Source organism: Pelodiscus sinensis, chromosome 2 (genome assembly GCF_052426305.1).
Source record: "Pelodiscus sinensis isolate ZL-2025 chromosome 2, ASM5242630v1, whole genome shotgun sequence".
Lineage (NCBI taxonomy): Eukaryota > Metazoa > Chordata > Testudines > Trionychidae > Pelodiscus > Pelodiscus sinensis.
The window spans coordinates 137,168,826-137,194,429 of record NC_143053.1 but is presented as its reverse complement, the minus strand read 5'-3'; the positions used below and the strand labels follow the sequence as shown (position 1 = coordinate 137,194,429).

The window sequence follows — 25,604 nt, the reverse complement described above, 5'->3', positions numbered from 1 at the left end:
GAGCAGATGGGGTGCTGCTGGGTTGGTCCAGTAGCGCCGAGGAGCGGCGCTACTGGAGCAACCCAGCAGCACCCCAGCTGCTCTGCCACAGGCTTCCAGAGAAAAGCCTAGTCTGCTGGGGGGGGAGGCGTACTAGCTGCACCCCTCCCCACCCCAGCAGACCAGGAAGACGCGGGCGGCGGACTGAGACGCACCGCAGTCCCGCTGCCTGGGTCCTCCGCGGCTTTGCTCCCCGTCTCCCTGGTCTGCAGAGACCAGCAGACCAGGGAGATGGGGAGCAAAGCCTCTGAGGATGCCAGCAGCAGGACAGCCGCGGGTCGTCTGGGCTGTCCCACTGCCGGCTTCCCCCGAGGCTTTGCAAAGCCGCGGAGGGGCTCAGTCAGCAGGGCAGCACAGGCGCACCTGGGCTGCTCCGCTGCTGGCTTCCCTGAGGCTTTGCAAAGCCGCGGGGGAGCTCGGGCAGCGGGGCAGCCCAAGCACGCCTGGGCTGCTCCGCTGCCCGAGCCCCTCCGCGGCTTTGCTCCACGTCTTCCTGGTCTGCAGACCAGGGAGACACGGAGAAAGCCCCGGAGTACATGGGCGGCAGGACCGCGAGGTCCCGCAGTCCGTGTCCTCCGGGGCGAGCCCCGTTCGTAACTGCGGATCCGACATAAGTCGGATCTGCGTAAATCGGGGACTGCCTGTACTCAATACTTTTTCTGCGTCTTCTTCACAGAGAAGGTCTGCTCCCAGACTGCTGAACGAGGTAGCACACAGTATGGGAAGGAGGTAGGCAGCCCTCAGTGGAGAAAGAACAGGTTAAGAACTATTTAGAAAAACATACCCAAATCCATGGGGCCTGATCTAATGCATCTGAGGGTGCTGATAGAGTTGGCTGATGCGATTAAAAAGCCATTGGCCATTATCTATGAAAGTATATGGCAATCGGGAGGTCTCAGACGATTGGAAAAAGGCAAATGTGTCCATCTTTAAAAAAGGGAAGAAAGAAAATCCAGGCAACTACAGACCAGTCAGCCTCACCTTAGTCCCTGGAAAAGTCAAGGGGTAGGGGGAGATCCTCAAGGAATCCATTTTGAAGCACTTGGAAGAGAGGAAAGTGATCAGGAATAGTCAACATGGATTCACCAAGGGCAAGTCATGCCTGACCAATCTCATTGCCTTCTGTGACAAGGAAACTGGCTCTTGAATATGTGGGAGGCAGTGGACATGATATACCTTGACTTTAGCAAGCTTTGATACAGTATCCCACAGTATTCTTGCCAGGAAGTTAAGAAAGTATGGATTGGATAAATGGACTGTAAGGTGGATAGAAAGCTGGCTAGATTGTTGCATTCAACAGGTAGCGATCAACAGCTTGATGCCTGGTTGGTGGTTGGTATTAAGAATGTTAAGAAGTGGGTAACAGACTAATCGTGTAGTTGATACAATTTATACTGGCTACATAATTAGTCAATAAGGGATCCTGCTGCGCCTCTGCAGTTTAAATCTAGTTCAAGCTGGGCATGCAGGCAGCCTGGCTCCTACTACATTTAAACTGCAGAGCCACAGCAGGGGGAGGTCCCAGACTCAGCACAAGCTGGGACTGAGTAGTCCCAGCTCCTGCCGGGTCCTGGACCTACCCTTGCTGTGCCTGTGCACCTTAAAAGTAGTAAGAGCTTAGCTACTCTTACTACATTTAAAATGAAGAGGTACAGAAGTCTAGGACCTGGCATGAGGTCTCAGCTCCCACCAGGCCTGGACCACTGTGCCTCTGCCTCCTCTGACCACCACCCAACCCTGCACCATTGAGACGGTGCTTGGGGGACTGGCTTTTAAGCACTGGCTCGTGCTCCTCCCTTTCTTGCTGCCCCTGTATCAGAGGAAGGGAGTGGGAGCAAGTAGTTGAGTTGGGACTCAAATAGTTGCTTACATCCCTAGTTGGTATCAAGTGGAGTGCTCTAATGGTCAGTTCTGGGGATGGTTTTGTTCAACAATTTTATTAATGACCTGGATGAGGGGATGGATTGCAGCCTCAGCAAGTTTGCAGATGACACTAAGCCTAGGAGGAGAGGTAGATATGTTGGAGGGTAGGGATAGCATCCAAATTGACCTGGACAAATTGGGTGATTGGGCCAAAAGAAATCTGAAGAGATTCAGCAAGGACAAGTGCAAAGTCCTGCACTTGGGATGAAAGAATACCAAGCACTGTTACAGGATGGGGACTGATTGAGTAAGCAGCAGTTCTGCAGAGAAGGACCTGGGGATTACAGTGGATGAGAAGCTGGATATGAGTCAACAGTGTGCCCTTCTAGCCAAAAGGCTATTGGCATATTAGGTTGCATTAGGAGGAGCATTGCCAGCAGATCTAGAGAAGTGATTATTCCCCTTTATTCGGCACTGGTGAGGCCACATCTAGAGCATTGCTGGGATGCCAGATGGTTGAAACAAAAATACCAAACATCTCCCCCCCCCCCCAAAAAAAAACCCGGGAAAAAATTCTGTTGAAGGAAAAAAACGGGGGAGAGACCAAAGTTCTTGAGAGAAAATGGTCACTTTGGCCACTGTGGGATCTCAAGTTTCTCTGTTATTGAGGCGGGAAGATAAAGTGTTGTTACCCTGATTATGTGAATCAAATAGTGGAACTGTTTTGCCATAAACTAAGTAGCACTCACTAGACAAGGGACATGGGTTCCAAACCCAGTCAGACTGAGAGAGGCTGGGGACAGGTCTTTATACCTGGTGGTGGGGGTCCTGTCTGAGGGCTCAAAACAGATCAATTACACCTTCTCCTCTCTTGCTGGCTTCACTGTAGGCCAATGGTGCACTTGCACTGAGGCTCTTTTACTGTGAGCTGAAATCACTGTGTACTGAGGGGAGCCTGGTGCTATACTGCTGAAGAGCTGAAATCTACTGTGAGCTGAAATCACTGTTGCTGAGCTACTAGCAAAGCAGATTGTGGGACAGCTAGCAGAGCAGTTTGCGGGGGTGACTGGTGGATGCAGGCGAGCGGCTGGCGGGGACGACTGACGGGCGGCCGGTGGAGCAGCTGCGGGACCTGCCAGCAGGTGACTGGGGAGCGTGGACCGAGGCGGACTGGCGGAGCAGACACTGCTCTGTGGAACGGTTGAAGAGGCTCACAGGACAGCAGGTGGAGTGTGGCGGAGTGATTTGCGTCAACGGTGGCAGCAGAAACCTATGGAGAGGCGGAGCCGCCGGTGGACCGCGTAAGGTGTATCAACCCTTGCCCCCTCCTTTTGGTAAAACCCTGCCAGGTGATCTTTTGAACCCTGGGGTGGCACTGACCCGGGCCAGAGACTTTTGAGGTGTTGGACTTTGGGACTTTGGGTGATTTTTGAGTTGCTGAACTTGAGAGACTTTTGGGGTGTTGGACTTTTGGGAACCTTGGGTGATTGGTGGCTGGGGGGTGGGTCTTTGCTCATGTCTGGTTTATGAATCTGAGTTGTAGTGTTTTCCCACTTCAATGCTGATGTCGGTTACCTTGTGTTATTAAAGATTTGCTGCTATACCAAGGCTCTGTGCTTGCGAGAGGGGAAGAATTGCCTCTTTGAGGCACCCAGGGGTATGTGTAAGAGTCACTGGGTGGGGGCTCGAGCCAGCATTGTATTATGTTCTTGGGAGGAGACCCCTAGATATTGAACCCAGCCCTTGCTGCAATTAACTTGTCCTGGCAAAAGGGTTACATGTATAATGCGATAGTGCCCAAAATATGAAAACACTTACCAAGCACTGAAGAACTCATAATGCTGTCGCCAAAATAATAGCAGCTTTTATGTACTGTATTCTGAGACACTGAAATTTGGCAGATATTTACTGCCTTATAATATGCTTCTTCTGCTGCAACATCTTTCATTTTGGGAAGAGTAACTCTCACTTAATGGTATGTCAAGTTTGTCTACAGAGGCAAAAGAAAGCAGGGTAGCCAGACCATGCCTGCTATAGAGTAATAAACCTCTCAGAAGAAGGGAAAAATTGAAAAAAAAATACCAGGAATTATGGAGAAAACAGATCTCCCTCCCCCAGAGAAAATGACACAAGAACAGCACTTTCTGAAGGGTGTTTGGAGTCAGAGAGAATGGCCCAATTTTTTCCTAAATTATTGAGGGGTTTCCCCTCTGAACTCTACTATAACAATAGCAATGATGCTATGACATTATCACCACTCAACCTTTTCTCTGCACTTGCACAGTAAGTGAAAAAACAAATCAAAGTTTGAATGACACTTCTGAAGCATATTTTGTACTTTGCAAGGCAGTCAATTTTGTTTTTTTCTTTAAAACAGTGATGACTAATCCCAGCTTTATTAATGCAGCTCTTAGGTAGGAGGAGGAAAGAAAAATGAGTGAGGTGGTCCAGCCAGAGTTACAACTAAAGAGTGAAACTCTGTTTTTGCTCAGTGCTCAAATAATCACCCTTGACCTTTAAAAAAAATCAGTTACTGATTAATACAGCTTCCCCTTTGAAACTCTTGACCTTTTGTTAGCATGTGGTCAAAACGATACGGCCACCAGGTTTTGTTCTGCTTCTCATCAGATGTTTTATGCAAATTATATAATAAGACAATTTATATCAATACAAAGAATCTCCATATAGCCCCATGCTTATAATTAAAATGAAGACATCTGGCCCCAAGCAGATGGGAATACGTCATAGAGTGGCACAAACCCTGACAGCCTTGCCTAGAGTTCAGGAGTATTTTTTTGGGTGGGGGGCAGATTTCTGGGGGATAGAACCTCCTTGGGGCCATGAATTCCTGGAGTAGGTGGGTTGTAGAGGATACAAAATGTATGGAGCTTCTGGAGGGGAGATGACAGGACGGGGTAGGGGCTGATGGACCCAATGTAAGCCAGGACTGAGCAATCTAGGCTCTGTCCCAGCTTGTGTCAAGTATGGAGTTACCCCCGCTATGGATCTGCGTTTTAAATATAGTAAGAGCCGGGCACACAGGCAGCCTGGCTCCTACTATGTTTAAACTGCGGCTGTGCAGTGGGGATAGATCCTGGACACGGCTGGGACTGAGCCAGAATTTCTTAGTCCTGGCTCGTGCCACATCCAGGACCTATCCCCACTGCACCTCTGCAGTTTAAATTTAGTAGGAGCCGGGATGCCTGTGCATCTAGCTCTTACTATATTCAAACTATAGAGCCGTTGCGTGGGTAGCTCCTGGAGCCAGTGTGAGCCAGACTGAAGAAGCCTTCCCTTATCGACTAATCATTCAGTCAAAAATTTTATCAACTACATGATTAGTGGATTACTCACCTCTTAACATTTTTATAATCAATATCTTCTCAAATACCTGTATGAGTAATTTCAGGATATATGTTTGTCTATTTGCCTCACCATCCCTCATTAATTACCTTTAGCCCATACAGATATTAAAAAAATTAAATCCTTCTTCCACACTTTTGAGACATTACACAATGTTGCCCTGCTTACATCCTACCACTACACTCCTATGCCATCTAGTCCTCCTCTTTATTTTGTATTTTTTCTAAAACGTATTTAACTTCTTTATTCCTGGGCCTGCTGCCATTATTTCACATTTATTCCATTTAAAATGTAAACATGAAAGGAGGGAAAATTCCTTTAAACAATTTTTTGCTAGCGTTTCGATAATAAAATTTCCACAAGTTACACACATATGTAAGACATTCAAGTGATACTGTGGAGTGGTTATAGTCAGGGATGTTAACTATCATGTGTTTGTGTAAATGTGTAACTGCTGGAAATTTTAAGAGGTTTCCACACAGGGGGACAGGCAGAGGAAGAACCTGCAGCCTCTCCCCAAGCACTGGCTTCCTCCTGCCTTTGCCCCAGCCCCGCTGCTGCCTTTGTGGGAGGCAGTGGGGAGAGGGGGCAGACAGCTCCACAGAGCCGGTACATTCAGAGAACTGGCTTAAAAGCTGGCTCCCCACGCATATCAGCTCCCATCTGCTCCCACCATCCGCTGTTGCCCTTATACAGAGGCAGCACTGTGGGGTGGGGCAAGCAGCTGTGCAGGAGCCAAGCAGGTACAGGTAGGGAGCCAGCTGGAAAGCCAGCATCCCATGTGTACTGGTTCCCATGGAACTGCCTGCCTCCTGTGCTGCTGCCTCTGTGAATGGACCACTGGTGAACCTGGGAGACTGGCTAGGACTGCCAGGACTGCTGATTTACCCAGACTGTGAGCCAATGGAAACCCTGCCAGAGTCTTTGTTCCCTGCCAATCTGGAGGAGCAGGGACCAAGCCAAGTAGAGCCACAGGGAGAACTGGGACGTAGCCCAGGGGTAGCAGAGCCATATCTGGCTGAGAATATGGAAGTGAACTAGTCGACTTGTTGCAGCCAAGATCTCCACTGACCCAGTGGCAGCCACAGCTGCCCCTGTTAGGGCCCTAGTCTGGGATGCAGTGAAATGGGTGGGCCTGTGTCCCCTGTACCATCCACTCCCCGGTTCCCCTGTTTCAGGCCAAATCCCTGCACTAGCCCGCTCTCTGCCAGAGCAAGGTGACCCAACCACCACTCATCCTGGGACTATGGACTTATGCTCATCCTGAGCTCCTTAAACTCTTCATTGCTCTGCCTTGAGCTAACATCAAAGAAGATTTACTCCTGCTCAGCCAGAGCATAGGCATGAGTCCTGAGACTCTATATTGCCACACCCTAAGCTAGGACCAGGGCAGAACGACAGTTGCTTGGCTGGAGTATAGGCCTGAGCATAAGCCTCTTTATTGCCCTGCTCTGAACTAGGGCCTGGGCATCATAACCATTGTTCAGCCCAAGTATAGGCCAGAGCACCCAAACTGATGTGGGCCCATTCTGAAGCAGGCCGGGGCTGGACTGTTAACTGGTCTGCTTCCAGTACAGTAAGGCCTCCTGCTGGATCCAGACCAATACAAATCTGTGACAGTCAGAGATGGACTCACTGGTCTCCTGAATTTTGCATTAGACCTAGGTGCCATGTCAAGGGCACGATGACTTATGTTCTATTGTGGAGAAAGATAGGTCCACCAAATAGTTACACTGGGATGCGCAAGAGGTGGCTAGTGGGCTGGATCTGGCCCACCAAGCCATCAGATCCAGCCCATGGCTGCCTCACAGGCATGCTCACTAGAGAGCAAATGCAGCTGCTTTAAACAGCAGGCTGCTAATTGCTATGCAGTCTGGGCAGGGAGGAGAAAGCTTGATGTGCTGTCCTAGCTGCGAGCAAAATCCCTCAGCTCCCATTGACCAGTTTCCAGCCAATAGGGGCAAAGAAATTTGAAGTCAGGAACAGCAAATGAAGCCTCTTCACTGCTCCCTTCCCCCTCACTAACTCCCTGTGCTCGGGCACAGCCATGTGGAGCAGCCTGCTCAGCACACAGGTGTCTCCCAGCCAGAACCTGCCTCTGGAACCCCACTCCCTCTCTGCTCCCCAACTGCCTGCCCCAGGCCACCACCCAAACCCTGTGTATCCTCTCTCCGTACCTCCTCCACATCACAATTCCCTTCCAGACCCTGCAACTCCCCCCTCCCACATCTCCCCCAGTCCAGAATCCTTTCTTACACACATACCCTTCCCTGACGTTGCACCCCATTCCCCTGCCCATTTCACTACCCAAACCCTCTGCACCCTATTTTCCCCCTTCTCCCAGGTCACAACTCCCTCACAGACCCTACATGCACCTGCTCCTAGAGCCCTCCCCCAGGCTAGAATTCTCTCTTGCACCCATAACCCCTCCTGGACCCTGCCCCCCAAGCTCCTGCCCCAGATCATAATCCTCTCCTTCACCCAAACTACCTCTCAGACCACACCATCCCAGACCCTGCCCCCCTTACCCCAGTCCTCTATCCCAAGCTCCCTTCTACACCTCCCCCCCTCCATCCCAGACCCCTCTCCACAGAAGTGCGGCCTTTAACCACTTTCCGAAATCTTGGCGTGACCCCTCCCATTAAAAATTATTGCCCACCACTGAGCTACATGGGATGTGGGGCTCTCCTAGATAGAAGGCATATGCTATATCTATCTTTCAGAGGAACTGGACCATCACAGGACTGACAGGACTTGAAACCTGCAGGTTTTGAATCTATCATGGTGGAAAGCCCTATTCATGGCCTGTCAATATGCAGATCACTTAGGTCAAAATGTTCACTATTGTCAAATATAAGCACATCAGAAGAGTTTAGAGATATTTAGCAGGAGCTACAAACTAGTGGGTTGGACACTTGCCAGGTTCCCTCTCACTGTCATGGTTGTGGCACTGAAGAAGGGTTGTGGCTTTCTTGTTCTTTAAACTCTTATACAGAAATAGGATGAGAGAATGGGCACATATATGGCCCCAATAGATGCTGTTATTAAAAAAACTGAGCTTCTGCATATAGGCACCTACAGGATGATCCACAGTGACAGATACTCAAAGAAGAACGTACAGTTTCCACTAAAGCAGTATGCGTGTATAAAACAGATAAACAGTGTGTGTATGTGCCAAGGATGACTCAGTTGGATTACCCTGGTACTCACAGTAGGGAATTACACAAAAATAATTATGACCAGTCAGTAGATTGTTAACTCCAATGACACCAAATTTCATCTCAGACTTTCAGACATTTGACACACCAGATTGTTAATCTTCAATGTAAATAAACTCTTTTTTATAGACCATTTTGAATACCTTCAGATTAATTTTCTGATACAGGAAGAAAATAATAAAAGTTGAACTGAGAATGCTTTTCAAAACTGGCACATCTGCTTTAATATGAATGATTCCCCAATAGAGTGCAGAAATAATCTTTACTATAGGCAATTCATATCTAATATAGACAGACTGAAGACACTGTAGAATTTAGAACTTGGTATGTCCCAAGTTGGAAAGGTGGACCAAATGAAAACCATATCTGTCTGTCTTAGAAAACAATAATTGGATAAAAGTTTAGATCATATAAATATTGTATCAAGTATGGTGCATACATACAAAAAAGTTACATACTTGTTCTATAACTACCATTCTTCAAGTTGTGTTGCACCTGCCCATTCCACTTTAAAGAGCCTGCATGTCAATGCAGCCTCAGATAATTTTTCTGACAGTGGTACCCATCTGGGTGACATTTGGAGAGAACAAAACGGGGCAGAATATCCTTGGTCCCGTGTTCCATCTCACACTGGAAGCTAATTCATGTGTAAACTCCAGTGCAGAGGGGAAGGAAGGTGGGTCATGAAAAGGACATGTGCAATACATCTTGAAGGAAAAAAATTACAGAACGGCTATGTCTAGACTGGCATGATTTTCCGCAAATGCTTTTAACGGAAAAGCTTTTCCGTTAAAAGCATTTGCGGAAAAGAGTGTCTAGATTGGCACGGACGCTTTTGTGCAAAAGCAATTTTGCGGAAAAGTGTCTGTGCCAATCTAGACACGGTTTTGCGCAAGAAAGCCCTGATCGCCATTTTCGCCATCGGGGCTTTTTTGCGCAAAACAGTCCTGAGCTTTCTACACTGACCCTCTTGCGCAAATACATTTGCACAAGAGGGCTTTTTCCTGAACGGGAGCATCATAGTATTTGCGGAAAAACACTGACAATCTTACATGAGATCGTCAGTGCTCTTGCGCAAATTCAAAGTGGCCAGTGTAGACAGCTGGCAAGTTTTTCCACCAAAGCGGCCACTTTTGCAGAAAAACTTGCCAGTCTAAAGGCAGCCAACAGGTACAAAAATGCCTTTTTTTTGGGTGCTTGCACGCATCCATTGCATGTTAGATCACTTCAACACAGTTCCACGTGGAAAGAAGTGTGGGTATGTCTACACTACAAAGTTAATTCGAACTGACAGACGTTAGTTCGAATTAACTTTCATAAGCACTACACAGGCAAACCGCTAGTTCGAACTTAATTCGAACTAGCAGAGCACTTAATTCGAACTAGGTAAACCTCATTCTACGAGGACTAACGCCTAGTTCAAATTAAGTAGTTCGAATTAAGGGCTGTGTAGCCACTTAATTCGAACTAGTGGGAGGCTAGCCCTTCCCAGCTTGCCCTGGTGGCCACTCTGGGCACAACCAGGGAAACTTGTCTGCACCCCTCCCGGCCCCGGAGCCCTTAAAGGGGCATAGTCTGGCTATGGTGCCCGTGCCAGGTGCTAGCTTGCCAGCATCCAGCCAGCAGACCCTGCACCTGGCACGGCAAGAGCCAGCCACCCGCTGCCACTCAGCCCTCTGCCTCTTCCCGGGACCAGGCTGGCAGCTCCCAGGAGCCTGCCCAGGGCTGCAAGAGGCGGGCGCCCGCCTGGTCCAGTGCGGAGATCGTGGACCTCATCCACGTTTGGGGGGAGGCATCCAACGTCCACGACCTCCGCACTAGGCACAGGAAAGTGGCCATCTAGGGCAGGACAGCTGCCAGCTTTGTGAAGAACTGTCTGTGATTAGTTTGAAGCCTGCTACCCATTCATTTCATTTTGTGTCCTCTAGTCCTTCTATTATAGGAACGAATGAAGAACTTTTCTTTATGAACCCTCTCCACACCACTCATGCTTTTATAGACCTCTATCATATCCCCCCCCAGTCTCGTCTTTTCTAAGCTGGAAAGTCCCAGTCTCTTTAGCCTCTCTTCATATGGTACCCGTTCCAAACCCCTGATCATTTTAGTTGCCCTTTTCTGAACCCTTTCCAAGGCCAAAATATCTTTTCTGGGGTGAGGAGATCACATCTATACACAGTACTGAAGATATGGCGTACCATAGTTTGATATTTCCCCTCCTCCTTGGTCCCCTGGCTTCCCCCTTCCAGCTCCCTCCTCCCAGGTTTCCTCCTCCCCTCTCCCACCCTCTCTCTTCCCCTCTCCCACCTCCTTTTCCCAGTCTCCCCCAGTTTTGTTAAATAAAGAGAGTTTCTATTTTTGTCCACACGTGTCCTTTATTTTGTACATCAGGAAGGGGGGTTAGGGAGGGGTAAGTGGAAGGATGTGAGGGAGGAATGGGGTACGAGTACCCAATGAGGAGGACTGGGGTGGCTCTGCGGGCTCCTCGGGATGGAAACTCTTCTTCAGCCCCCCGATTGACCTCCCCGGATGGCAGCCTGCGGCAAGTGCAGCCGGGCTGATGGCCGAGCGCTGTGATGTGCTGACTGTGGGCACTCAGGGCACTCCAAGCCAGGACTGCTTTGCTGTCCCTCATCGAGGTAGACAAGCAAGCGGGGAACCCTGAGAACTGTCTGTCCGGGGTGGGGGTCGGGTCCCTTTGAGCACAGCCCTCGGCTAGTCTGAGACAGCAGCTCCATGCTCTAAGTCCTAACCTGATGCCCTGCTGGCACTGCTTCCGGCCAGCCTTAACTTTGGTTCAGGGTCCACTCAATGTGGACATGCTAGTTCGAATTAGCAAAATGCTAATTTGAACTAGTTTTTAGGTTTAGATGCACTAGTTCGAATTAGCTTAGTTCGAATTAACTAATTCGAATTAAGTTAGTTTGAATTAGTGCTGTAGTGTAGACATACCCTATGAGAATGTACCTGCTCTAATGTAACACATCTCTTCCAAACTCAGTTTGGGTATGTCTACACTACCACCCTTGTTCGAACTAGGGTGGTAATGTAGGCAACCAGAGTTGCAAATGAAGCCTGGGATTTGAATTTCCCGGACTTCATTTGCATCTTGCCGGGCACCGCTATTTTTAAATGTCCGCTAGTGCGGACTCCGTGCTGCGTAGCTACACACGGCACGGAGTCCGCACTAACGGACATTTAAAAATGGAGGCGCCCGGCAACATGCAAATGAAGCCAAGGTTCCTCATCAAAAGTTTTTAAACAAAGAAAGCTGTCATGAGATAACAGTAACTGGTTGAAAGATAGGAAACAAGGGGTGGGAACAAATGCCCAGAAGTACACTGATGTCCCCATGGGTCTATATTGGGACCAGTACTGTTGAACATATCCATAAATTATCTGGGAAAAGGGGTAAACAGTGAGGTGGCAACATTTGTAGATGATACAAAATTACTCAAGATATTTAAGTCCAAAGCAGGCTGTGAAGAGTTACAAAGGGCTCTCACAAAAGAGAGTGGGCAAGAAAGTGGTAGATGAAATTCAATGTTGATAACATAAAAACTAATGTACTTTGGGAAACATGATATTAAAAATACTTACAAAATGATGGGATCTATATTACCTTTTTACTAGTCATGAAAAAGTTTAGGAGTCGTTGGGGAAAACTAAAAAAAGATCAGTTCAATGTGTAATTGCAATAAAAAAAACTAACAAAATGTTAGGAATCATTAGGAAAGGGTTAAATAATAAGATGGAAAACACAGGTGCCAACTCTCAAAAGTGCTGGGGCTGTTTGACCCTCAGCTGTACCCCAGTCCACCCCTTCCCACAATATTTCACCCTTGCCCCACCTCTTCCCACCCAGGTCTCCTCCTCCCCTCAGCATGCCACATCCTGAACCCCTCCCTCTGTACCCACCAGAGCCTCTCAAATGCTGCAAAATAGCTGACTGCAGCAGGCAGAAGGGATGGGGAGAAAGGAAGAGGCACTGATCTGCATGACCTACTGGCAGGCAGGAGGCACTGGGAGGAGGGAGAGGAGGTGATTGGAAGGGCTGCTAATGGATGCTCAGCACTCACAAAGTTTCCCCCCTTGGGTGCTCCAGTACCAAAGTATCAAAGGAGCCCATACCTATAATGGAAAGTATCAAAGGAGCCCATACCTATATAAATATATGGTTCATTCACATCTTGAATACTGCCTGCAGATATGTTTGCCCCATCTAACAAGATATATTAAAATTGTAAAAGTATAGAGAAGGGCTACAAAAATGATTAGAAGTCTGGAACATCATCAACATCATCAACAACCATGGGCTCAACGCCCATTGGTGTCCAATGCCTCCCTCACTATTTCCTTCCATCTTTCCCTGTCTAGTGCGGAGTAGCTTAGTTTCTGTAGACTAGCTCCACACCAATCTACTATATCATCTACCCATTCTCCGTGGGGTCTGCCTTTCCTATTCGGACCATGCCAAATACCAGGGTCTTAACTTTTTGCTCGTCATTCATTCTGTAGATATGCCCGAATAGCTGTAACTTCCATTGTATTACCTTCTACAGTAGGTTCTCTTTTGGCTGTATCTTCCTATATAATTCCCTTTTGGTGACCTTCTGCATCCATCCTATTCTCAGGATCTTTCTATATGTAAGCGGGGGAATGGTCCCGCTATTGTGGGGAACTTTCCTGGCTTCTATACACCCCGGTGAAATGGACCAGCGAAAGGAACTGAGTCCCCGCTCCCACTTCCTTTACCCCACGGCCTCCCTGATCCTGAGGGCTCCCCCTTCACTCTCCTGAGTAGCAGAGTCCTCAAAACGCCAACAAGGCTGGGCCCAGGTTTCCTGGGGCTTAATCCCCGACCTTGTAGTCACTAGGGGCAGGAGTTAGGGTGTCCCCACTCCGAGGAGCTCTCTTTACACTGCAGGCTTTCTTGGCCCAGTGATTATTTCATAAGGTTCAAAGCAAATACAATTTATTAAACATCAACTGGTTAAAGAGAAAAGAATAAGAAAAAAATGAGAATGGTTAAATAAGAACACCCAGCTCTGCTCTGTAGCACAGGGACATCAAAACAGCAGTCTGCAGAGTGTAAGGACAGTTCACAGTCTCTTCCTTAGAGGCCCTGGATGTGCTGCAGGGGGATGCAGGCTGGACACGCTTGCTCTGGCAGTGACCACACAGCCTCAAGCTCTAAGTGGCCAGACCCCTTTCCCAGTCTGGTCTGCTGGGCCTCTTGGCTGGTGATATCTCCCTGCCCAGAGCCTCTCCCCGCACTTTGCTGGTCCCAGCTGCTCACCACACCCAGCTGCAGGCTGTGCTGCCTTAGGGTATGTCTACACTACAGAGTTAGTTCGAACTAACTTTCATAGGCGCTACACTAGCGCTCCGCTAGTTCGAACTTAATTCGAACTAGCAGAGCGCTTAGTTCGAACTAGGAAAACCTCATTTTACGAGGATTAAGCCTAGTTCGAACTAGCTAGTTCGAATTAAGGAGTGTGTAGCCCCTTAATTCGAACTAGTGGGAGGCTAGCCCTCCCCAGGTTTCCCTGGTGGCCACTCTGGCCAACACCAGGGAAACTCTATTGCCCCCCTCCCGGCCCCGGCCCCCTTAAAGGGGCACGGGCTGGCTACAGTGCCCGTGCCAGGTGCAAGCCTGCCAGCACCCAGCCAGCAGACCCTGCACCTGGCACGGCTCGAGCCAGCCACCCGATGCCCCCCAGCCCTCCCCCTCTTCCCGGGACCAGGCTGCCGGCTCCCGGGAGCTTGCCCAGGACCGCAAGAGGCGGGCACCTGCCTGGGCTAGTGCGGACATCGTGGACCTCGTCCATGACCTCTGCACTAGGCACAGGAAAGTGGCCAGCTAGGGCAGGAGAGCTGCCAGCCTGGCTACCCAGGAGCAGGTGTGCATGAAAATCATGGTGGTCCACTGAGACCCCCGACACTGAGCCCTGAGCTTACAATGGCCGTTCTGGGTCAGACCAAAGGTCCATCTAGCCCAGTAGCCTGTCTGCCGACAGTGGCCACCCCTAGGGACCTTGGAGGGGATGGACCGAAGACAGTGACCAAGCCATTTGTCTCGTGCCATCCCTCTCCAGCCTTCCACAAACCTTGGGCAGGGACACCACTCCTACCCCCTGGCTAATACCACTCCATGGACCCAACCTCCATCACTTGATCTCACGTCCCTTTAAACTCTGTTCTAGTTCTAGCCTTCACAGCCTCCTGCAGCAAGAAGTTCCACAGGTTGACTCTTTGCTTTGTGAAGAACAACTTTCTGTTACTATTTTGAAGCCTACTACCCATTCCTTTCCTTTGGTGTCCTCTAGTCCTTCTTTATGGGAACTAATGAAGAACTTTTCTGTATGCACCCTCTCCACCCAACTCCTGCTTTTAGAGACCTCTATCCTGTCCCCCCTCCGTCTCCTCTTTTCTAAGCTGAAAAGTCCCAGTCTCTTTAGCCTCTCTTCATATGGGACCTGTTCCCAACCCCTGATCATTGTAGTTGCCCTCCTCTCTCCCAGCCTCTCTCTTCCCCTCTCCCACCTCCTTTTCCCAGTCTCCCCCAGTTTTGTTCAATAAAGACAGATTCCATTTTTGAACACAAGTGTCCTTTATTTGTACATCAAGAAAAGGGGCTAGGGAAGGGTAAGTGGAAGGAGGTGAGGGAGGAATGGGGTACGAGCCCCCGATGGGGAGGACTGGGCTGGCTCTGCGGGCTTCTGGGGGTGGAAGCTCTCCTGCAGCCCCCCAATTGCCCCCTCTCTCCAGATGGCAGCCTGCGGCAAGTACAGCCGGTCTGATGGCCGAGTGCTGTGATGTGCCCAGTGTGGGCACTCCGGGCACTCCAAGCCAGGACTGGTTTGCAAGCAGGGCACCCCTGAGAACTGTCTGTCCGGGGTGGGGGTCGGGTCCCTTTAAGCGCAGCCCTCGGCTAGCCTGAGACAGCATCTCCACGCTCTAAGTCCTCCTCTGATGCCCTGCCGGCACTGCTTCCGGCCATCCTTAATCCTGGTTCAGGGTCCACTTAATGTGGACATGCTAGTTCGAATTAGCAAAACGCTAATTCGAACTAGTTTTTAGTTCTAGACGCGTTAGTTCGAACTAGCTTAGTTCAAATTAACTAATTCGAACTAAGTTAGTTCGAATTAGCGCTGTAGTGTAGACGTACCCTTAGTCTCCAGCTCCTTGCGTTGCTTCTCTGTCCCTTTTGGCTCTCTGAGCACTGCCAGTCTGCTGCTCAACACAGGGTCTGTGCTCCTTGAGCTGTGTGTGTCTGGCTCTGTTGCTGCAGAACTTGTTCTGCACACAGCTTGCACTGCTCTTAGCTGTCTCTCAGCCCTCTCCTTAATCAGAGAGACCCAGAACAATCCCAGCTCACAGGGAGGACGGGGCCTGGCCTCTCACTCTCCTCATTGGCCTGTCCAACCTGTCAATCAGGCTGAGCTGGAGTGTTGGCTGCTTTCCATTGTCTCTGGGGTCTGTCAGTCTCATGGACCCTTCCCCTTTTGATACTGAGAGCTGGCAAACCAAAAACTCCCACAGAATTTTAGTAAGGGGATAACAGTCCCCTTACATATAACAACTCCTCTCAAATGCCAATATCCTTCTCTTTGAATCTTTCGTTATCACCCATGTCTCACATCCATAAAACATGCTCCTAAATACACACGTTTTCAAGATGCTCAGCTTCATTAATAAAAGAATGGCTTTTCTTTTCCAGATCTTAACAGCTTCCATATGAAGAGAAATTAAGAATACTGGGACTTTTCAGTTGGAAAAGTTTACTAAGGGGAGAGATGATAGAAGTCTATAAAATATTGACTAATGTGGACAAAATGAATAAGGAAATGTTATTTAGTTCATCACAAGAACTAGAGGTCTCACAATGCACAGTCAAACTGTGGGATTTGTTGCCAGGGGATGTTGCAAAGGCCAAAACTATAACAGGGTTCAAAAAAGAACTAGGTAAGTGCATGGAGGATAGGTCCATCAAAGACTATTAGTCACTACGGTCGGGAATGCAATCACATACTCTGAATCTCCCTAGTCTATCAGGGTATGTCTACACTACCCCGCTAGTTCAAACTAGCGGGGTAATTTAGGCATATCGCTCTTGCAAATGAAGCCCGGGATTTGAATTTCCCGAGCTTCATTTGCATAAACTGGGTGCCGCCATTTTTAAATCCCTGCTCGTTCGAACCCCGTGCTGTGCGGCTACACGCGGCACGAACTACGTAGTTCAGACTAGGCTTCCTAGTCCGAACTACCGTTACTCCTCATTCCACGAGGAGTAACGGTAGTTCGAACTAGGACGCCTTGTCCGAACTACCTAGTTCGTGCCGCGTGTAGTCGCGTGGCATGGGGTTCGAACGAGCAGGGATTTAAAAATGGCGGCGCTCAGTATATGCAAATGAAGCCCGGGAAATTCAAATCCCGGGCTTCATTTGCAAGTGCGGTATGCCTACATTACCCTCCTAGTTCGAAGTAGGAGGGTAGTGTAGACATACCCTCAGAAGCTAGGAACAGGTGACGGGGATGGAACACTTGATGATTACTTGTTCTGTTCAGTCCCTCTGAAGCACCTGGCATTGATGACTGCTGGAAAACAAAATACTGAGCTTGTTGCATCTTTGATCTGACTCAGTATTATAGTTCTTATGCCCTTCCTCAGCCCCATAGGAGGATCTAATACACCTTAGTCTACAGATCAGTCCGATAGTGTTGGTAGATCATGTCTGATTTGAGTTGATATAAGATGGTGCTGATGGATTTATAGCAATGTGAAAGACAGGAAGAATGATATTGTAATTAAGGAACTGGCTTGAATTCAGAAGATATAGGTTCAGATCTCAGGGTACGTCTACACTACAGCGCTAGTTCGAACTAACTTAGCTAGTTAATTCGAACTAAGCTAGTTCGAACTAACGCATCTAGAACTAAAAACTAGTTCGAACTAGCGTTTTGCTAGTTCGAACTAGTAAGTCCACATTGAGTGGACTCTGAACAGGGCTTAAGGATGGCCGGAAGCAGTGCCGGCAGGGCATAAAAGGAGGACTTAGAGCATGGAGATGCTGTCTCAGGCTAGCCGAGGGCTGCGCTTAAAGGGTCCCGACCCCCACCCCGGACACACAGTTCTAAGGGGTGCCCCGCTTGCAAAGAAGTTCTGGCTTGGAGTGCCCTAGTGCCCACACTGGGCACATCACACCACTCGGCCATCAGACTTGCCGCAGGCTGCCATCTGCGGAGAGGGAGTAATTGGGGGGCTGCAGGAGAGCTTCCACCCCCAGAAGCCCGCAGAGCCAGCCCAGTCCTCCCCATCGGGGGCTCGTACCCCATTCCTCCCTCACCTCCTTCCACTTACCCTTCCTTAGCCCCCCTTCTTATTGATGTACAAAATAAAGATAACGTTTCTTCCAACATTGACTCTGTCTTTATTGAAAAAAAACTGGGGGAGACTGGGAAAAGGAGGTGGGAGAGGGGAAGAGAAAGGCTGGGAGAGGGGAGGGCAACTAACATGATCAGGGGTTGGGAACAGGTCCCATATGAAGAGAGGCTACAGAGACTGGGACTTCTCAGCTTAGAAAAGAGGAGACGGAGGGGGGACAGGATAGAGGGCTCTAAAAGCAGGAGTTGGGTGGAGAGGGTGCATACAGAAAAGCTCTTCATTAGTTCCCATAAAGAAGGACTAGAGGACACCAAAGGAAAGGAATGGGTAGCAGGCTTGAAACTAGTAAGAGAAAGTTGTTGTTGACAAAGCAAATAGTTAACCTGTGGAACTCCTTGCTGCAGGAGGCTGTGAAGGCTACAACTAGAACAGAGTTTAAAGGGAAGTGAGATAAAGTGATGGAGGTTGGGTCCATGGAGTCCTATTAGCCAGAGGGTAGGAGTGGTGTCCCTGCCCAAAGTTTGTGGAAGGCTGGAGAGGGATGGCACGAGACAAATGGCTTGGTCATTGTCTTCGGTCCATCCCCTCCAGGGTCCCTAGGGTTGGCCGCTGTTGGCAGACAGGCTACTGGGCTAGATGGACCTTTGGTCTGACCCAGTACGGCCATTGTAAGCTCAGGGCTCAGGGTCGGGGGTCTCAGTGGACCCCCTTGATTTTCATGCACACCTGGTCCTGGGTGGCCAGGCTGGCAGCTCTCCTGCCCTAGACGGCCACTTTCCTGTGCCTAGTGAGGAGATCGTGGACGAGGTCCACGATGTCCGCACTAGCCCAGGAAGGTGCCCGCCTCTTGCGGTCCAGGGCAAGCTCCCGGGAGCCACCAGCCTGGTCCCGGCAAGAGGGGGTGGGCTGGGGGGCATCGGGTGGGTGGCTCTGTGCCGTGCCAGGTGCAGGGTCTGCTAGCTGGGTGCTGGCAGGCTTGCACCTGGCACGGGCACCGTAGCCAGCCCGTGCCCCTTTAAGGGGTCCGGGGCCGGGAGGGGGGCATAGAGTTTCCCTGGTGTTGGCCAGAGTGGCCACCAGGGAAACCTGGGGAGGGCTAGCCTCCCACTAGTTCGAACTAAAGGGCTACACAGCCCTTAGTTCGAACTAGCTAGTTCGAACTAGGCGTTAGTCCTCGTAAAATGAGGTTTTCCTAGTTCGAACTAAGCGCTCCGCTAGTTCGATTCAAATTCGAACTAGCGGAGCGCTAGTGTAGCGCCTATTAAAGTTAGTTCGAACTAACGTCCGTTAGTTCGAACTAACTTTGTAGTGTAGACATACCCTCAGTTACTCAATGACCTTCCTGCAATAACTCCAGGAAACTGTTAATCTCTGTCTGGGTTCTCCAGCTGTAAAAAATAAGTGTATCACTACATGCCTACCTCACAGGGATGTTGTAGAATGAAATCTATAAATATGAGAGAGGCATTCAGAAACTACTGAAATGGGGATCATTTTAGGACCCAGATAGATCAATATAGTAAACTACATTCTTCACTCAGAAACCTTGTACTGACCTTTCCTATGTTGCATTACCAATTTGCAAGCCAGTTTGTCAGCTGCTACATTAACTGTGCAGACCTGTGTGAGAATGATTTCTTTTCAGTTAGAGAATCCACAAATACCAAGATACATCCATAACCTTTAAAGGAGCGTGGAACAGAGTCAACAAAGTTAATCCATAGGACATGAGTGTAAAAGCCTGAGACAGTATCCACCAACAAAGTGTTTAAATGGACTGTGAAGATCAGTGATTTCCCCTGTGCAAGATGACCAGTGTTCCCTCTAACATTTTTTATCCTTGGTTGAATATTCTTTTGGGCAGACTGAAATTTCTTATGTGAACAAACAAAAAATATGTCTAAGCGTGTGGAAGAAAATATATTAAAACAAAGGATATTTAACATGGAGCAATGCTCACGATATTTAATATGAAATCAAATAAAAAGAAAATTAACACTACCCTTGGAGTATATGTATCAACCTTTCTAACAGCTCATGCTAGTACTTGCTACTTCTGACTCGTAAGAGCCAGAACTCTGGCCTTAATGTAATACAACATACTATGTATTAATTAGTAACACAGAATTTTTAAAAATCACTAAGATCAGAGTTTTAGATATCTAAAACACTCCAAAAATTATGTTAAAAGCATCTTTTTCATTCTTACCGTAAGCCATTAACACCTATGTAAATTTTGTTTGAAATGTAATCATGCAAATGTCTTCCTGGTACACACCCACACCCACCATGCAGCCTGTTTCTCCCATCCAACTTAGACAGAGAGGACTAGCTCTGAAAAAAAGAAGTGTTTGCTGTACTACTCAGCTAAATATTGGTTTACTGAGGTGGAAGGGCATGGGGAGATAGATATTGGAACAGGGAGGCCCTCAGATCTCCATGTCCTTGTTCCAGGCACACCATAGTAGAAAAACTCCCAAGAGTAACATTACTGTGCTGAATCTGACAGTCTTTTTTACCTTTTATTATATTCAATGGATTCCCTCTTTGGATTGTCTGGGAACTTTTAAAAAATAAATGAGCACTGCACTCTAACACTTCAAATATTTACTCAGACTCACCATCAGCAAAAAGGTAAATACCAGAACACTACAAGTTAATGACCAACACAGCTACTGCCCCCACATGATTCCCCTTTTGTATGGCTGACAGCCATATCCTCTTAGCCATTTTTTCCCTGGCTTACACCTGTTAATACACAGGTACCATATGTGAAGTGATCTTTGGAATTTGGGGAGTGTATTACAATAACTGCCTGCCATGTAGCTGCTTCTCTCAACATCTTCACGGGGAAGCATGAAATGTGTAAAGCTGTATTATAAAGGCTGTTCAAAACACAGACATACTAATCCCTCCCCGAGGAACAGTCACTGATGGACTGGCTCTTTCTACTGAATACACTCAGGTCAAAGGAGCACATGGTGAAGTCACTAGTAGGTATATCCCTGGGCAGCCTCTGATACAACAAATTCAAAAATCTCGCCTGACAAAAACCAAGGACTGCCAAGGCAGCTCAGACACATCATCAGTCAGAGTCTTTAGTGTTTCTGGACATACACTGTTTTCATCATTAAGGTTGCAAAGTCAAATATTAAAAAGTTAGCAGATACTGTAATTAAGGTTGCCATGCAACCTCAATATGGCCTTCTTGTGTCTAATTACATAATCACATATTATATTATCTACAAAACTCCTACCTCATTCAGTATACAAGATGAATGGTTTAATATTTTTAATATTTTGTTTTATCCTCATTGTTCAATACATGGCCTTGCACACCATTCAAACCCAGCTCTGAATACATGAATTTCTTCATGGATTTTTCTATGGTGCTCATCACTACAATATCTGAGTGCTTTGCAAACATTTAATTTATTTTCACAATAATTGTATTATCCTCACTTTACAGATGTGGAACTGCGGCATAGAGAGATTAACGTCAAAAGGATACATTAATTTTGAGTGCCCAAGTTGAGACACCTAGGATCAGATTTTTCAGATTAGTTACCATTATATAGAACTTAATATGCACAGTTTTCATTGACTTCTGTTGCAACTATGAGTGTACAACACCTGCAAATCAGACTTCAAGCTCCCAAATCAGACATCCAGAAAATGAAGGACACACAATTACTGACCAAAAGTGAAAAGTCTGGTATTAGTGATTTTCCCAGCATCACACAAAGACTCTGTGACAGACACAAAGATAGAAACCAATTTTCCAGGCAGCATTCAGTTGCTTTAAACACGAGACCTTAATTTCTCTTCTTTCTGTCCCTTGCCTCATTCACCACATACCTTCCAACTTCTGCAATAACTGAACATGGGGTCCTTCCCCATCCCTATTTCCTCCCTTGAGCAAGTCCAGCCTGTGAACTGAGGTAGGGAGTCTGCAGAAAAATGGTATGTTGTGTAATTAAGGACTATATAATAATTAATATGCACAAGAGGAATAAATTAAGCCTACCTTCTCAATTGCTTGTTCCACATTACAGTGCAGTTCTCCTAACCTAGCCATCACAAGCTTCAGAGGGCTAACCAAGTTAATTACAGACTAATTTGGCTATCTTTCTGAAGTTTTTGAACATGCAAGGCACTGCATTCAGCCATATGAAGTGGAAATCCATCAACTACACAAGGAAACTAGCCATCACAGTTAGGCTTCTCATCACAGTCTAAGCCTCTGTAGGGGCTTGGAGGTTGTGGCCCTTCCCTCCTCTGGCTCCGTAGGAGAACACACTGCCTCACTATGTCCATGTGCACCAACTAGCATGGGGAATTAACGGGGTGGCAGTAGTTGAGGGCTCTGGCCTGCACTCAGGGCTGAGCAGAAATACACTTAATGAGTACAAACAAAGGGGTGGGCAAAAGCCTCTCAGCAGGCCAGATCTGCCCTGCCTAGGGCTTTGATCCATCCCGCGAGGCAGTTCCACACCCTACCCCCTAGCACAGGGGTCGGCAACCTGCAGCACAAGTGCCATGTATGGCACGACAGAAGATTTTCAGTGACACGTGAGAGTGAGCTCAGCCCCGCCCCTCCCCCCCTGCACAGCCGCTGGAGAGAACTCCCTCCTCCCTGCAGCAGGTTATGCAGCAGTGGGAGAAGGCAGCGCTGGGGATGAGGCATCTCAGCGGCGCCTCAGCTGGGACCGGAGGTGCCACTGCCACAGCCACATAGTCTGGGGCCAGCCCCAGAGGTGCCTCTACCACAGCCACTCGGTCCGGAACCAACCCAGGACTGCATAGCAGCAGCAGCAGCATCACCTCGGGCCTCCAGGGCTGGGACCGGACCACGTTGTCCCCAAAGTGGGGTATCCTTCCGGGGCACCCGGGACAGAGCTGCTGTGGCCATTGCTGCAAGCGGGTATGAAGCCAGGTAAGGTCCACCATCATGCCCAGACACCCCCAAACTCCTCACTTCCCCCCCCAAGACCTAGCACCCTCAGCTTGCTCCATCACTCTCCTTGTTCCCTCCCTTGCTCTTACTCCCTCCATCTGGCCAGACATCCTACTCCCAGCCTCTTCTGCACCCTACCCCCTACCCAGATCTTGCAACTTCTCCCCCTTCTGCACCCCACCTCCCTTGCAGAGCCTATCCCTATCCTACTTGCTGACAGCCCTGTCTCGCACACTGTATCCCTCATTTTTGTCCCTACCCCAGAGAGCCTAAGGAGGTCCATAAAATCCACTAACTCAGGAACCCCAAAAAAGTAAATCTGGCCTATGGGAAGCCCTGAACTTAAGTCCCCCCATTTCCTTCCCCTCACTCTGTGAGGCTGGGGCACCAGAGGAGTGAGGGGTCTCAATAGGGGCCACATCAGTGAGCACTGGGGTTTTTTTTGGATATTTTTGCTTCTCACTTGTGTGGTCCCCAACTGATATTTCTGTGGGTCAGTGACCCCCGACCCAAAAAGGTTCCGCATGCCTGCCGTAAATAAAGAAAACACTGAAACCTTTTGTGTTGGACATTAATTTAAAATGAAGTTTGATAAACTAACATGAGAGAGTTAAAACACTTAATTTGTTTCGTAATTTAAATTAAACTGTTCTCACTAGCTGCAGCTTGTTCAGAAAATAAGGTCACCATACCCAGCCTGCCCTTGCCTCCCCTCCTTCCACTGGCATACAGATCTGTGAATAGGTTAAATCTGAAAGGTTGCCGACCCCTGCACTAAAAGCTAAGATCTGCATCTTAATTTATTTATTAATGAAGCTGCTGTAAGTGGGACTATTACTGACTTTAAAGAGTATCACCAGCACTCGGACCCATACATAGAGGTGAATAAGTCAGATCTTGGCGCTCCACCTCTGAAAGGTTGCTGACCCCTGCCCTCTGCATGGCCTGGCAGCTACCTGGCAGGCGCAAGCCCTTTAAACAGAAGCAATTGAAAGGGCTGGCAGCTCTCAGTCCCACTGACCTGTTGCCTGGGAGCTGCCCGGGAGGTGTGAGCCCTTTCAACTGTTTATATTCAAAGGGCTGTGTCTGCCGGGCAGCTGCCAGGCAATGGGTTAGCAATGGGGCCAGGAGATGCCAGCCATGTTATGTGAATTGCAAGCCTCCACCTCAGACAACTCTGCAAGGAGGCTAGCTGCCAGCACCCTCCCATCTGCTCCAGGTCCCTTTCATTGGCCAGAACTCAGGAGGCAGGGATCCTAGTGCGAGCAAAGCTCTCGGCAGGGTATCTCTCAATCCCGCCCTTTCTGCCTGACCCAACTTTTGTATTTTCTGTCCTGCCCACTGACTTCAGGTGGAAGAGGGGAGCACGGCCTGGCTCCACACACCACTGCTCAATGAGGGGGTCCTTGTCCCTCTGGCAACAAAAGAGGTATAGTCTCATTGCCTAGCAAGATGCAATCTCACACAGCCAATCACAGTCTTCCTCCTCATACTGCCAGTTCCAGTATCCTTGCCCAGTCAGTCCCTGTTCACCCACTTCTGCTCCTCAGCCAATCTGTCTCTCTCCCCAGCCGGGCCCTAATCAAGGCAGCTACCATGTACCTTTTCAAGTCAAAGTGAGAGTTCTCCAAAGGCAGGCCTGATCCATAACTAATTCACAAGTTGCTCATTATGGCAAAGGACCCAGCTACCCCACTGCACAGGTCTGAAAATACAGTTTGGCCATTCAGCAACCAGTCCATCTCCTTTGACAGAAGTCTTAAGGTGCTCTAGTGGTTTTGGCTAATGCAGTCATCACCTCTGAAATCTGTCAGGATGCCATTATCTGCTCATTAGAACTCTGTGTGGTTATTAAATTGTTATCCACATCTGCAAAAATGATCAATGGATATAAAGCAGATATCCACAAATTTGCAAAGTTCTAGATAAAAAAAATTTGTATTCACGTCCATAAAAATGAATTTCAGCTATCTGCATCAATATCCATGAATATGGATATCTGTGGATATAAAGCAAATACCTATAATTTTGCAAGCCTCTACTGCTTATAACTCATCTTGAGGGCCATCTCTTGCATTGCTTGATAGATGTGTGGTGAAACTGTGTGATATCAGGAATTATGATGATTCACCCAATCTGAATACATTTTATTTCATCTCCTTTGCATACGGTAATCCTGTTGGCTAAAAATCATCTAGCGCAGATACTGAAATCTTCAAATATGATACTCTTGGATGTCACATTCTTATAATATGAGGTGATATATTCTTTAAAGTAATAGTTATCTAATTATTTGGTTTTTGACCATAGCTCCTGAAGTGCTTGGGAGCTCTTTACAGATTGCAATCCACATAAGGAAGTAGATAATAAGCACAGATAAATCAGTCTATATCGCCTGCTGCCAATGTTGACAGATGAGATGAGAAAATCATTATGGCACAATGTACTTAAAAACAGAAAGGACTCTGAATCACAGTTCTGGATTCTGTGGCTCCAGACAAAGAAAAGCTAATTCTTGGAAACTTACTTTCACTAGCTGAATAGTCCTGTGGATCAAGTATTCCTGACTCCTGCAGTGATCTAATACAGGAGTCCACCAACTCGAGACCAGTTGTGAGCTCATCCTCTATATCCTTCTGACCGTCTATAATAAAAAAATATAAAAATGGTTAAAGAATATAAAGAAAATACAAAAGATAAAAACAGTGAAATTTCACAGAAAGTCAAGGGAATGGTAACATTTATGATGAAATGGGCAGGCCCAGCATCATTCATATTT

The 25,604-nt window shown here is 48.0% G+C and overlaps 1 protein-coding gene across 4 annotated transcripts in view; it reads right to left on the bottom strand.

Moving 5' to 3' along the window:
- CTNND2 (catenin delta 2) overlaps positions 1-25,604 on the bottom strand; it is a 1,059,017-nt gene that overhangs the window by 481,613 nt on the left and 551,800 nt on the right. For all 4 annotated transcript variants that reach the window (XM_006120137.5, XM_006120139.5, XM_075921467.2 and 1 more), the window contains one exon: positions 25,353-25,469. In XM_006120137.5, the coding sequence (XP_006120199.1) occupies positions 25,353-25,469 (117 nt within the window). The remainder of the gene's footprint in view (positions 1-25,352; positions 25,470-25,604) is intronic.